Source organism: Botryllus schlosseri, chromosome 9 (genome assembly GCF_051294905.1).
Source record: "Botryllus schlosseri isolate E-star chromosome 9, Bs_hap1, whole genome shotgun sequence".
NCBI lineage: Eukaryota > Metazoa > Chordata > Ascidiacea > Stolidobranchia > Styelidae > Botryllus > Botryllus schlosseri.
Window position 1 is genome coordinate 25,381,552 of NC_137244.1, and position 14,426 is coordinate 25,395,977.

At 39.1% G+C, this 14,426-nt stretch overlaps 1 protein-coding gene across 1 annotated transcript in view; it reads left to right on the top strand.

Annotated features, from left to right (window-relative positions):
- Positions 1–12,413: 12,413 nt before the first annotated feature.
- LOC145447088 (uncharacterized) overlaps positions 12,414–14,426 on the top strand; it is a 48,280-nt gene continuing 46,267 nt past the window's right edge. Inside the window, exon 1 of the mRNA XM_080325510.1 lies at positions 12,414–13,961. Within this exon, the coding sequence (XP_080181636.1) occupies positions 13,478–13,961 (484 nt within the window). The 5' untranslated portion in view covers positions 12,414–13,477. The remainder of the gene's footprint in view (positions 13,962–14,426) is intronic.

The window sequence follows — 14,426 nt, forward strand, 5'->3', positions numbered from 1 at the left end:
AATTTGTTTAGAGTTAATGAATGTGTACTCGCTCAATAATATTGTTACTTGCATATATTGCGGGTCGCCTCTGTAAACCGCTGGGCTAATTTAGCAAGGACAAGGATTATTCGGCGTTTGGATGTATCAACATCGAAGATGCGAAAATGCGTCTATCGTTTTGTGCAAAGGTTTTATCGCCGACGATCTTTCTGTGGGTCCGTGGACATATTAGCATGCGACACAATAATAGCAAGCGACGCGAAGTTGGATGTTGGACGACACGTTCTCTAATACTTGCGAATATAGTTAGGAGGCAACAATTCTGTATGGAATAAGCAGCCGTGGCTCGGGGCAAGTGCACAATGATAGTATAGATCACGCACTGCGCAGGTTAGTTATCTATAGTGATAGTGTGAATGCTCAATCGCTTCCGAACTTGCTTCCAGACGCCATTGCTGCGTCACAATACCCAACTCAGTTGCAATCAAAATTTGAGGATGATTTTTGGGGGTTTTAGGATCACGAGCACAATGAAGTTTATATTTTCGTAGTCAGTACATCGGTAGTTTTCGATTGCTACCAATTTTGTCAAATTTCACACTCTGCAAGTCGGTCAAAAATTACCGTCAAATTGCCTTTAGCCAAATGGAAAGGGTGACGTAGACCAATCGCAGTGAGCCCTGAGATTTGCTTGTGTCCACACCATTGTAGGACACTATGATAGAAGTAAAATTCGTGGCATATGATGTGAATCAATGCACTATCCTTTTTATATGATATATATCAGGGGCATACAACCCGCGTCCCGCGGGCCAAATGGGGCTCACAAGACGGTTTTGAGTGGCCCGCGACGTAATTCTAGAAATTTGTTATATTATTAAAAAAATACTCAAGTAAGTTATTATGAACTTGGAAGGCCAAGCAAAAATTTAATTAGTTCGACTGCGAAATTTGGGTTGTTGATGACACTATGCTTCTATTATTATCAGCGAAACAGATGTACGTCAAAAATCACTATGCCTGAAAAGTACAGCATATACAATAACAATCTTACCGAAAGGGGAAGTCAGTCTAGAGATTTACATCGAAGCACCAGCAACTGCAAGTCATTCAAAGGTAGATATCTGGTGTCATAATAGTTTCATGGGATGTCCATTCACGCGAGATTGATATTTTGTGCTCAGAGCCGCGGTCTTTATGAGTAATCCCGACTCGCATTGTGTTTTATGGAAAAAAGTTCCGACTTTTATTCAATGACGCGTCAGCGCATTTTGCAGAAAAAGCTAACTTCTGATGAATGCAACAAACGCAGGAAAGCCGGACAATTGGTGACGTCTCTGTTTTGCATTGTAGCAAACTAGCCACCTGCAGTGGCCCAAAATCGGTCACAACAACTCATTCCGCAAGGTGAGTAAAGGCTTTAGTCAGGATCCAAATACTGCCACATGCCATACCTTATTTAATGATGTAAAATGAAAAATTACTTACTTTAAACTATAACACACACACCATTTGTCATGATATTTTAAATTAGCTGAAGGAAACTAACATAATCAGTCATACATGCGTCCATATACCTGAATACTGTACAAAAAACAGGCTGCAGTCAGTGTTAGCGATCATTGCTAATATAATCGTAGACTAATAATCGGCGGAATATATTTTCATCGTAACAAGACCCACGCAATGTACAATGCGATGTAATAAACAGATATATGAGGATGCCGAACGACCAGTTGCCGTTGCAGTGGCGGTCGCGTAAACTGGTATCCACCTCAGCCAAGCCAGATGTCAGCCTTGTCCGCTTCTAGAGGTTGGAGTTGAGTCAAATTTGTTTTGCATCGTTTTTGAAGACAACTCAACAATTTCATGGGGTTTATAGAAAAATTTGAATTTTTAAAAATTTTTCATAATGAATTAAAAATTTAAACTGGCTCTGCAGCGGCTTATACTGGTTAGAATTGAATCAAATTTGGTATGCGGCGTTTTTAAGGGTAACCTGACAATTTATTGAGTGAATGGCTGGAATACGAACCGTATGAACCGTATGCAAAATCACATGACTGATTATGATAAAACGACCACACGAGAATGGAATGTCAATGAATGGCTTCAGTACAGAACTTTTCAAACTTCGATCCAGCATGTTAGAATCATGCATGAATGAGCAATGAGGATAGATTCCCGAATTAAAATGCTGAAAACATCAGTATGCCTCATCGTTATCGACAGCAAAACCATACTTGACGTGAAACATCCCTATACAGAAAAAATATTGGCTCTCGAAATTCCGGTAAAATTTAATATCTAACAGCTATACTACGATAACAGTCAGTCAGACATTTTGTTGAAATCTTCATCAAATCAAAACACCACTAGATCGCGATATCATGACAAGATAGGAGGCTGTCGAAACGACGGAATAGTCTTTAATCGGACAGTTACACACTTCCAAATCCAAGTGTAAATGTCGAGCATTCGACAGTACTTTGATTGGTTGGATTTAAATAAAATTATAGCTATTCAAATGGTATTGTCATGACTGGAACAGGAAAGACGAATCAATGATTCGACATCGAATTCTTTTTCATAGCGTATGAATGGAATCAGGCATCTCGAATCGAATCAAGAGGGCTAACCACATTGTTGGCAAAGCGGTTTTGATTGGCAGCGTTCAATAACAGTTATATCTAGTAACCGGCTTGTGCGAGACGATAATTTCAACTTGGAGGGATATTGCATTAAAGCACTTCAAATGTGTTAGCACTCAACGCGCTCCTTCATGAATTATGCTCATTTCTCATTCATACTGATGCTGTTACTGTGACGCCCTCAACTCGAGCATATTGATGAACTTGAAGGTGTCGATGCGCAGATCTTTCTCCAGCTAATCTCTGCACTAGGATGGAAGTTATCTCGGAAATATAGTGGGAGATACTGTGGTAGGTATGTGATGATATACAGCGGTGTATTTTAATAATGGAGCATCAAAGTTAATCAATCCCTGAGAAAGATTCTCGAGAGAATTTTGTGGTGTATTGATCTGATAAAATTGTTGATAATAAACTGAACTGAACCTATACGCGCTTTAAAAAATGCTATATTTCCGATGCTGGAATAAATGTGACTGTGACGACGTTAGGTTGTTTATAATCAAGGGTGGGCAATTATTTTTCCCAGCGGGCGAAATGTGAAGCAGAAAATATGTAAGCGGTCCGAGAAAAATTTTTAGACTATACGAACTGTGTCGCGAAGTTATATTTCCAAATTGAAAGCAGTGAATTACATTGCTAACACGTGTTGCGAAGTGGATCCGTTAATATTATAAGCTGCGCCCCTTGCTCTATGTGGCCTGGTGGTGAAATAGTCTTGCAGTTTTGTTGACTACGCTATAGCAGGCCCGCAGCAGCCGAATGTACGTATTCACTGCATCATTTTTCTCATAATGCCGACTCCAAATATACTCCTTAAACACGGAGACCTTTTCGCTGCTCACAATAAACTAAAATGACCGGTTCACGGCTGACTTCAGTAAAGCAATATGTAGGGCTGCAAATCTTGCTGAAATGTCGGCCTTCGGTCGCATCTTTTAATGCTTGACATAACATCGTTTGAGTGAGGGCGACTGCTAATCACGTACACTGATTGTATTATTTTACGAATTAGAATTTGGAAACGTACAGTTTAAAGCGCAGGTCTGTCAACATACAAATTTGAACTTATTATGGAAACGGTGACTTGTAACTTGAATTGTTAGGGATAATTTGGTATATTGGCTTTACTTTGAAGCTGGATTACTCGCACGACGTACGTATAGGTTACGTGGTCACGGAACATAAATATACTTTACTTGACTTCGAAGTAAACGCATTTTCCGATCAGTTTATACAGCAGTTTTTGTCCACACATTAACATAACAAATAGATTACATAGTTTAACTTCCAAGCAACCTTTCGCGGGCCGCACAATGGCCAGATCTGTTTATTATCGATGATTATATTTCGATACGGAATAGTTCTATGCTCTTCACTGTGCATTATATTTCGTTTATATTGTGTAACTCGAATATATCGCTGTAAATTTCAATTCGATTCGAGCCGAAGTTTCAGTATCTGATTCAAGTTTGGCCATCGCCAGTCATGGATGATTTGCATATAATTAAAATAACAGAACATGATCTTATTTTAATGATCAGGTCTTGGTATCATTAGAAAGTGCTGTCGATCGATATACAGCAATATCTGATATTCCCGTATTTGTGGTTATTATAATTCTGAAATTCATTAAAGAATAGTTTTGGGGGTAATTTTAGAGATATGCCTACCATGTTTTTTTCAGGAGAAACTGGAAATGCGCATAAAAGGCGAGCCATATGCACGTATTAGCCTTCTGTAGAATCGCAACATTAATGATATAGACCGAATTCTGTTATTGAAGAAATTCCGTTTGATTTTGGATTGTCGGTCAAATGAATTTCGTGGCAATGCCACATTTTATTGATATATCCAATGTAAATACCGTTATTGTCTAGGTTTATGTAACTACACATTTCATGATGTATTTAATATAATTCAATTGTAGAATTACGAGTTGGCAAATATTGAACGATGGACTCCAGACAAAGGACGCTCAAATTGTACTATTGTTTGAATACGATCCGGTGGTGCGTAACGTTCAAAAATACCTCCGAATTCTATTGTTCGCGTACATGACAATGTTCTGGCGTAGACAATCGGCTTTGTTCGGAATTGTAGATAAAGGAAGGTCAATATGTTTTTACATAAGGAGAAAAAAATACAGCCCGGCATTACGACCAGTTTTCTTTTGTGACCAGGATTACCTATTTCAGACAGCATGTTGAATGGGGATACAAAGACTATATGGTCGGCGTGGGGCAGTATACTGAATATTTCTAGAAAATATTCGAAATGCGCGTGCCTCGTATGGTTACGAATGTTTCTTTAAAGGACTCGTTCAGCTTATTAGAGTGGGGGTATAAGCGTCAGTATCGAATGTGAGTGTGAGTATTCGATAGTTTGAGGCAGCATTCAAGACCTAATGGTAATAAGATCGCAGCAGTTATAGTGCGTATTGACCACCTGAATGCTATATGATTGACAAAATTTGTATAGTTGATGCTTAACATCAATTGATATGGGACGATTGTTGATATACAACGGTCTTTCCCATTCTTTACCAGTCACTGACGATTACCCCTGACGAGTGAGAGCCGAAAATATCTGGGTTTATTCCAACAATTGCATTGTATATTGAAGTTCTGTACCTCCAAGAAGCTCTTCTGATATGGGACCTTATATTATGTCATTTATGGTACTGCTATCGAGTAAGCAAAAATGCATCAGCATTATTATTTCGCGGCAATGAGGTCTGTATCTGTATTAACTGCCACGATGCGTTTTTCTGATTTACCTATTGACAAAATTACAAGACTATGAATAATCGCACGATTTGCAGTGCATCCGGTCCGTTTGTCTTTGATACACAATATTAATCATTACCATTCGATAATTGTGGTGTATTTGATATTCGAAAAACAACGAAATGTCTTTTAAGCGGAAAAATGATGATATGGTGCATATATAGATGTGTATTATTCACGACAAGAACATATCCGGTAGAGCTGAAGAAGGCAAATAAGCGATGAAATAAGAATTGGTGGTAAAACCATGACTACGAATAGATGGTTGTGTTTGTCTGAAATATAAACAGAATGTGATATCCGCAGTTCAAGTGTGGTATAAAGCAATACAGTTTGCTGCAGCTCTGCACGGTCATTCGTCAAAAATCCTCGAGGTAATTTACGCTAACAAACATTCGTTAGAACTCAGAAGCTGCGATAGGTATAGGCTCGTTTTGTATTGGAGACCTATTCATATACAATATACATATATATACTATTTTACTATTTACACAGATATGTATTATGTAGGCTACTTGCGCATATGTAGCATTAGGTTATAAATTGAACCCGGCGTTCTAAAACTGTGCAGTGCATTTTGCAACCTTTGTAGCGAGTGCTGGGCCTGATATAAATAGGTCAAAAATACCGCGGGCTGCTGAGCTTTAACTTACCAGATTAAGCTAAATTAAAAACCCATTTCGCAGGCCTCACACCGTTCAAAATGGCACTTTTTCGCGGATCGCAAATATTTTCACTACGGGCCGTATATAGGTTGCCCACCCCTGTTCTATAGAATTGTAGGCTACAATTCCATTCATTTAATTGATGATCGGGGTTGCACGCTTGGCTGTTTCGTAACCCGCGTAAAGTCAATGAAGTTGTTATTATATTAACAATCTTAGATAGAAATATGAAGAAAAGATTGGCTGAAATGCAGGCTTGAAAAAGGAAACGCAATCTCAATCAGTTTCGACGAACACGCACACCAACCGCCGCCAGAAATTTGAAGTTATTGCTGATTCTGTCGATAACGAATGGAGCAGGTATACAATTTGATTTTACAAACTTAGTTAAGTATTATATTTGAAAGTTCAGAGTCAAAACGACAAGACAACTCGTATCAAATGCGTATGAACGACGTTGATTGTTGCTATTCTGTTACCGTTAGAGCTATATGGTTCGCATATAATACAGCATGCAGCATGTACAGCATCGTGGTGCGCGCCATTGTTAGTCGAGGTCTGATACATCTGCAAGTACACTAATTTACCTTTGACAATTACAGATTAACCTTTTGAGCTACAGGCAAATTTCATTACCATGTAAAATATAAAGGGCTATACGCTACAATTGTACAGTCAATTCTCGGTAACTCCTTTGCTAGTGTATATTTTCCCATGGATTAGTGCCTAGGAAAGAATGAGTGTGAGTGTCTCATTTGTGTTTTTCAAGCTATAGCCATTGTTGGCAGATAAATCCTATTGCGCCTCTTCCAGCCCATTGCGAACTCATTGTCGATTCCATGTGTTTCCTTCTGGGAGAAGGTCTCCACGCCTTCCCTTATCTGCATTTATGATAGCGGAGTGTTTGGCTTTTAGATCTAGAGAAGAATACGTATTGTGTGACCATGTTGCTCGAGTATTGACATTCGATTCGATGGTACTGTTCAAGTATGACTAAATAACTTTAGGAACCATTAAATGAGTCCTTCTTCGATTTAAGCATTAACGACAGACCAGTATACTGAACAACACGACGTCTTGGTCAATACGAGTTGAAGACAATCATATAGCGCACTCTATCCTAGGATCGCCATGTACGACAACGCAACGTCTGTCGAGCACTGCATGATGGTTACAACATTTTACCTCAGATATATCTGAAGAATTTTTTATACTGGAGGTACAGAGCTTCAATATACAATTGAATAATACATTCATATTGAAATAAACCCAAATATTTTCGACTGACACTCTTCTGGGCTAATCGTCATCAAGTAGTTGACAATTGGAAAGAACATTGTATATCAGCAATGGTGTCGTGTCACCAAATACATCTGTTTACTACAATTTGAAAATGAAACGTGTGACTTCTTTTCTTACGCCTGGTTAGTAATTCTGTGTATTTACCATACGGAATTTATCAAAACTAACATGATTTGCTGCAGGCTAGTGAATGTATGGCTGAGTAAAATTATTCATATTGTATTAAATGAAGTAAAGTTACATATCAGATTCCTGGTTATTGCATTTATATAACCGGACTTATACATGCACCGTGTTCTATAGTTTGGATATCTGAAACTGAGAATTCCATTCATTTATTGATAAACAAATTTTAGTAACCCACATTGTATTGAATGTAGAGGGGTATACTTTGATTCAACTTCCTATACACAAAACTGCATTAGCAAACATAGTATGTTACTGATTTCGTAAATTTTCAGTTCAAAACATCGCATGATTTTCTGAAAGTTTGCTTGCGAAAAGACTTACAATTGAATAGCATATTCATATTGAAATAATATTCGGCTGACACTCGTCAGGGATAATCGTCAGCAACTAGTATAGAATTGGAAACAACATTGTATATCAACAATCGTATCACAAAATCTGACGTCACTAGCATTAGATTTCGAATAAGAGAGAGTTCAATGCACTATTTTTTGATGATATTATCGTAGGCCCCGATGGTACACTAACTCCTTTAGTTGACTTTCGTGTTAAAGTGAAAAAAAATTGTGAAAATTAGGATGAGAAGCCTCGGCCGCATATGAAACAATGTGTTTGCTTATCCTCCAAGCGTTTATACAGCTTTATGACTTCCAATTGGTTCCCGTCGACATTTTCGAGACACTCACGGCTGTTTTTCTCGTTCGGCTCGCGCAGAAAAACCTCCCAAATTAAAACCGGGACAAAGCGCTTCGTCTGACGGTCTGTTGTGAATGGAATAAAAGAGAAAATAATATATGGTGGCGTGTCATTGAAGTCAAACAATGCCAACGCCAGATATTGGAGCTTAACGAAGCATTTTAAGGCTGGTTCCAAATTGATATAGACAGGACTTTTCCAAAGGCACTCCCGCTATATATTTCTTACGCGAACAATAGAACGCATACCGTATGCACAGAATCTCACCGCTGTGATCTGTTATACCGGGATCGGTCGATAGGCTTGAGGAAATGACAAAAGTTAATTTAACAAAACCTTTCCACTTGATAATGGTCGCTCTCGTTCCGTAGATGTTAATTAGGCGATGCGGCCTATTTCGAAAGCTTTCATGAACCACATTATGTACCGATAGGTATACACTTTTAAAATATCTTAAATTGTATCCTATACATATCGTCCCTGAATCGATTGGAAGTTACAGCCTACTTTTAGTATGTGGACACGTCACAAAACAATAAACACACACAATTGTCTGTACATTGTACAGTACATGCTACCTTGTTCAATGTTCTGGTGTATATGCCCTATAGTCGCCGGCAGTATAGACGCATTCAAGCTTTTTCGAGCAGATCAGATAGTTATGGAGTTAGACTACTTACAGCGAAATGCCAGCGATCTAATTTGTGAAACGTGTCTAGCCGTCGATGATCTCATTTCTAGTCGAATTTCTGAAGGCCGGAAAATGCTTCAGGAGAACTGTATACAGTACCAGCATTTGATATGAACTGAATAACTTGATTCAGTAATTATAATTTAATATGAAAAAAACCTGTAGCTACATTCTAATTATAGTCTAATTTGTAAAAACTGTATAGCTATAGTTCTAATCCTAATGTGCTTTGGTAAAGGTGGAAATTTCCTAGTTGTTCAAGTTTGGAATACAGGTGTGTAGGCTATCTGCTAGCAGTATAGAAGCATTCGGACTTCTTGACCCATTGCCTTTCCTTCCGCTTAAGCCTAAGATGGTTTGAATATCGCCAGTGCTGCTCTTCCGTACCTGCCAAAAATGGTATGCGTATCTGTAACACATTTCTACAACGTTACACATGTCGATATAGCGCTACGCCAGTCAGCGGTGTTGTAATTGTAACTTCACGGCAGCAAGTTGCACAATTGACAATTACAGTGTTAATGGGATTTCGTAACGTTGTCATAACGTTGACAATGGCGGTTTGATGCGTCAGAAAGAGATCTCCGATGCGAAGCACCTGTCACTGGCTAAAACTTGAAGGGAATCATAAATGACCGGGAAAGGTCGGTGAAGACGGGCAGGGCAGGTCATGAAAATTGTCAGCTGCTTGCAGTGCCCTTCACGTTCAATTCAAGAAGCATTATTGCGGTCTTGATTGTATTACACTCTGCTATCAAAATATCAAGGTATCGTATATATGCGAGATATTTCAGACTTATGAGCAACTGATTGAAGCATCTAGCGAGGACCGTATTGGCGTAGCCAGCCCAGTGGCGAAAGGCCCATCATCTAGGCTTTGAAGTCGCAGACAGTTGCAAGAAATTACCTGCGATATAGACCAGTCTAGATAATAAAGAACAGACGTTTCCATTACCTGCTCTCGCAGTCATCATGGGGAAATAAGATAACGAATCATCGGTGGTAAACTGTGGAAATGAAGCATTTCGATCGGCTTAGAAGACGCAAGATATCGTGCACTTTGGTTCGTGGTTATTGATTTTATATCTGCTCATTGCTCACTAGCTCAAGTAATCATAAAATCCTTATCGCCTTTGCTATATATGAGGAGGAACAATCTACGGTATATTTAATACTATTAGTATAGGCATGTTTATCTTTGGCAACCAGACTGCCAAAAATAAAACTTTGAATAAGACTTTTTGCAAATATAGATTTTTATGAAAGTTTTTCATAAAAATGTCAGCATAATTGACAGGAATTTGTATGAAGCAAAAACAAAACAAGTGTGTGAAACAAAATTATTTAGTTTCATCAATACCTAAAAGATCATCGCTCCATCGAATATGCCGGACCTGACGTGTGGACCAGTATCTCGCCTGCAACTATCCGACTGGCGACGAGCATGTCGACATTCAAGTCGAAATACAAGCAATTCCTACTAAATGAGTACTAGTCCGCCCTCAAGATTACCGGATCACGACCTGACTTTTCGATATCGCCTTCCGTGACGTGGCTCCTCATTTTTTCGCTTGCTTTTTATATTATCGTCTTTTACTTTTCATTCAGTCTGTGCATGCCTCCTCTTTACGTCGCCTAGGCCAAGGTGGGTGTCTGATTTCAAAGACTACTCCAAGTCGGTTTCTACACCTTCCTACCTTTTCATTGTATCGGAATTTTGTGGTGTATGGAGCTGATAAAAATTGCTAAATAAACGAACCAATTAATGACACACGGTAGTGCAAAAGACCCCAGTCGCCAAGAATCGACCCCCATCTATGCGTAACGTACATACATTATGTGCTTTCTTAGATTTTTCTTTGTCGGTTGCATAGTTTCTCATATTATATAGTAAATTAAAACTACTCGTGAACGTGTCAGCAATTAGCATTCCTTTAAATTGTAATAATCAGTGGTATTAGGATTTGTGTGAATGCCGGTAATTTTGCACGCATATCGAATCGACTGTTCAGCTCAGTCTATTAAGAATTTTCACCAATTCAAAACACCACAAGACTGCGATACATTGAAAAGGTAGGAAGATAGTATTTACGGTGACCGATTCTTTATTTATTTATTATAGTTGTGCTCACCGTAAATACTATTTTATTCAAATCAAAATTTTTCGACGGCAATAACCCCGCATCCACTGGTTGGAATTGAACCAAATTTGGTGAGCATCGTTTCTATAGACAGCCTAACACTTTCATGGGGTGAACAGAAAATTTTCAAATTTTTATTTATTTACTTTTATATAATAGATAGAAACTTTCTTCTCCTCTAGCAAAGCGGTTACTGGCTGGAATCGAACCAAATTTTGTGTATAGGCTAAAATTAGGTAACTAACAATTTTATCAAGTAGCCAGTACGATTTGAGAAAAAAAAGTCATTTTTGAAGAGCCCTAATATACACTACAGTCTTTGAAATCAGACACGCACCCCCGGGCTTAGGTGATGCAAAGAGGAGGTCAATCCATTGGGTTATAATTTTCATCCGAACAAGCTACACATACAATGTACAATGCGATAAGACACAATGCAATGTAACGAACAGATAGGATAATGTCGAACGACACGCATCAGTAGCGATCCTTTACTCAAACATCCACCTTGGCCTAGAGTGCCCGATGTCACAGTTCTTTTTCGATGTTGATCTTTTTTGAAGCCGCGGCCCTTTCTACTAGTTCTTTCCATTCCTTGTGAGTGCTTTCTTTCTTCGGGTCTTTTTTGGGGGCTTTTTTTTTGTCGCCGTAAGAGGTATGTACGCTGAACGAAAAGTAAAAGAACACAATGATTAAAAGACTATTCCAAGCCGTTCCAGCACCCTCCTATCTTTTCATTATCTCGCAATCGTGTGACGTAATGATTTGATAAATTTATGAATAAAATCATGATGATCACGACGTCATATCAGCCTGATTTCAAACACCTCGCAGCCCAGGTGGAGACGCCACTCCTTCAATACTCACACCAATAAATACGATTGTTGATTCTTTCCAATTCTCTACTAGCTGGCGACGATTACGCCTGACAAGTGTCACCCGAAAATATTCGGGTTTATTTCGATATGAATATATAATTCCAGTGTATGATGAAGTTCTGCACCTTAAAGAGTATACAATTGAATAGTAAATTCATATTGAAAAGAACCCAAATATTTTCTGCTGCCACTCGTCAGGGGTTATCGTCAGCAACTAGCAGAGAATAGGAAATGCTATTGTATATCAACAATCGAAGAGCTTCTTGGAGGTACAGAACTTCAATATACAATTGAGCAGTATATTCATATTGAAATAAACCCGAATATTTTCGGCTGACACTCGTCAGTGGTAATCGTCAGCAACTAGTAGAGAATCGGAAAGAACATTGTATATCAACAATCGTATCATAAATATGACGGCACCAGCATGAAATTTCGAATGAGAGAGCTTTCAATGTACTATTTTCAGGTGGTACATCGTTCAATGTACTGCCTCTAAAAGAGTGTCTACGTCACTAGTTGGCGGTAAACGCTCACAGTTTAGACTGGACAAAACGCAGAAGCGTATATTATGAGAGAAATGTCATTACGGCGAAAAGAGACACGCGCGAACTTTGTTCACTGAATGATGCCGATAAGGAGTAGCGCAAATGCATACGAATCTTGTCGGTAATGTTAGTGTTTCGGTGAACATAAAGCTCATAGTCCTATCATGCCTTTATCATTTGTGTAGGATATTAGAATGATTGTTGGATGCGGAATGGCTTTAAAAGCTAAATTACGAGGCAGAGCTTGTTGTCGACGGCGTGCGTATCAAATTAACATTGCATTGAAACGAAATAGACACCTTCTCCCCTTGTATCGCCAATGTCAATTTCATTTGTGATCAATACGTAATGGGCTTACGATGCATTAAGAATTTTGCATATTTGATAATTGTACCTTGCATGCGCATCGAGTACGTGACAATTACCTGTTCGTGTTGCTACGTCAGCCCCTTACAGCGCACCACTAATGGACGAGCGGGCGCTCGGGAAAGTTTTATCCCCGCTGCACCACTTTTTCCCTTTGAAATCATCTGAAAAAGGTAGACCACCACCGATTTCTCTCGGCTTCACGCGACCATTTCGATATATCTTTTAACGATAGTCGGAAACAATGCAATACGTACTGGCTGGTTCGGTTCAATACATGCGCTAAGGAGTTGTTGATCCCCAGTTCACCTGTTCGCATTTGGCAGTTATCCAGTTGTAAGTTATCCGTTTCTGTTCGCTTATGCAAGATTTTTCGTACCAAGTGTAATAATATATCGTGTCCTGCTATGATATTTGCAGCATTCATAGCTCTGGAACAATATAAGTTCCGTTACTTTTAGTATAGTGAATTTATCAGACGCTATACCGACTTTACGAGGATTACTCGCCGGCATTTAAGACTTTACGTGACGGCGACAACGGACAATTTTCACCGAGGATTACACTGCATAGAACAACATGCTAGCTGTTGGCGGCCGCCACCTTGTAAAATCACCGACATCGAATTTAACAAAAGCTACCACATCGTCAACATCATCAATGGATTCGCCACCCCCTGCAAGCCCAGACATGCAGTTTTCAAGAGCTGCCATTCAAGACGAGCCCCCGAAGTCGGTTTCTCCAGAAACGGCGGAGAAACAAGACTACCAAGGCCAGTCTAATATCTTCAACCCTGACCAAAAGATTCCCCAAAGCCCGTATCACTTTGACACACACCAAGGGCCGTTTCACGTAGGCAGATTGCTGCAAGACAATAAACACCAGGCCTGTAGTGATGATGAACACGCCGGTAATGGTGTAAGCACGGAATCAATCATTGTGAAAAGCGAAGATGGCCAACCATCTAGGAAGAAACGGAAGCATACTCCGAAACAGAATCGAAATGGATTCAATTTTACTTCCGATAACTTCGAAGCGGGCGCTGAGGCGGAGGAAAATGAAGGTACGCGTTTTGTCGATAATCATGTCAAATCGTTTGGTGATTATTTAAAGTGTTACGCAGAGATTGAATGCAATAATAATTAGCCCGAAACTTCTCAAATGCTGTTTGTGTAGTATATAAAATCGGTGTTTTTCAAAACTTGAAACGTTGTTGTTGACAAGAACATTCACTAATAGCTTAGTATTGGAGGCTTGCAATGGGTTAAAATGATTTGGAATCCGTTAACTCAATTGACTGAAATAGTGTTATGCAATCAAGTTACCGACATGTATTCAGCGTATACTAACAATTCCTGAAATGCTTCATAGTTAACACGAATTCTGACTATCTTCGCCAAGACTTCGTGTATTTTTGCGTACTGGGTATTGATGTTAGGGCAGGGGCTACTAGAATTGCGTATTTATACTGAAATGCTTAATAGTTGAACACAAATTATGGCAATCTCCACCATCGTGTATTTTCGTG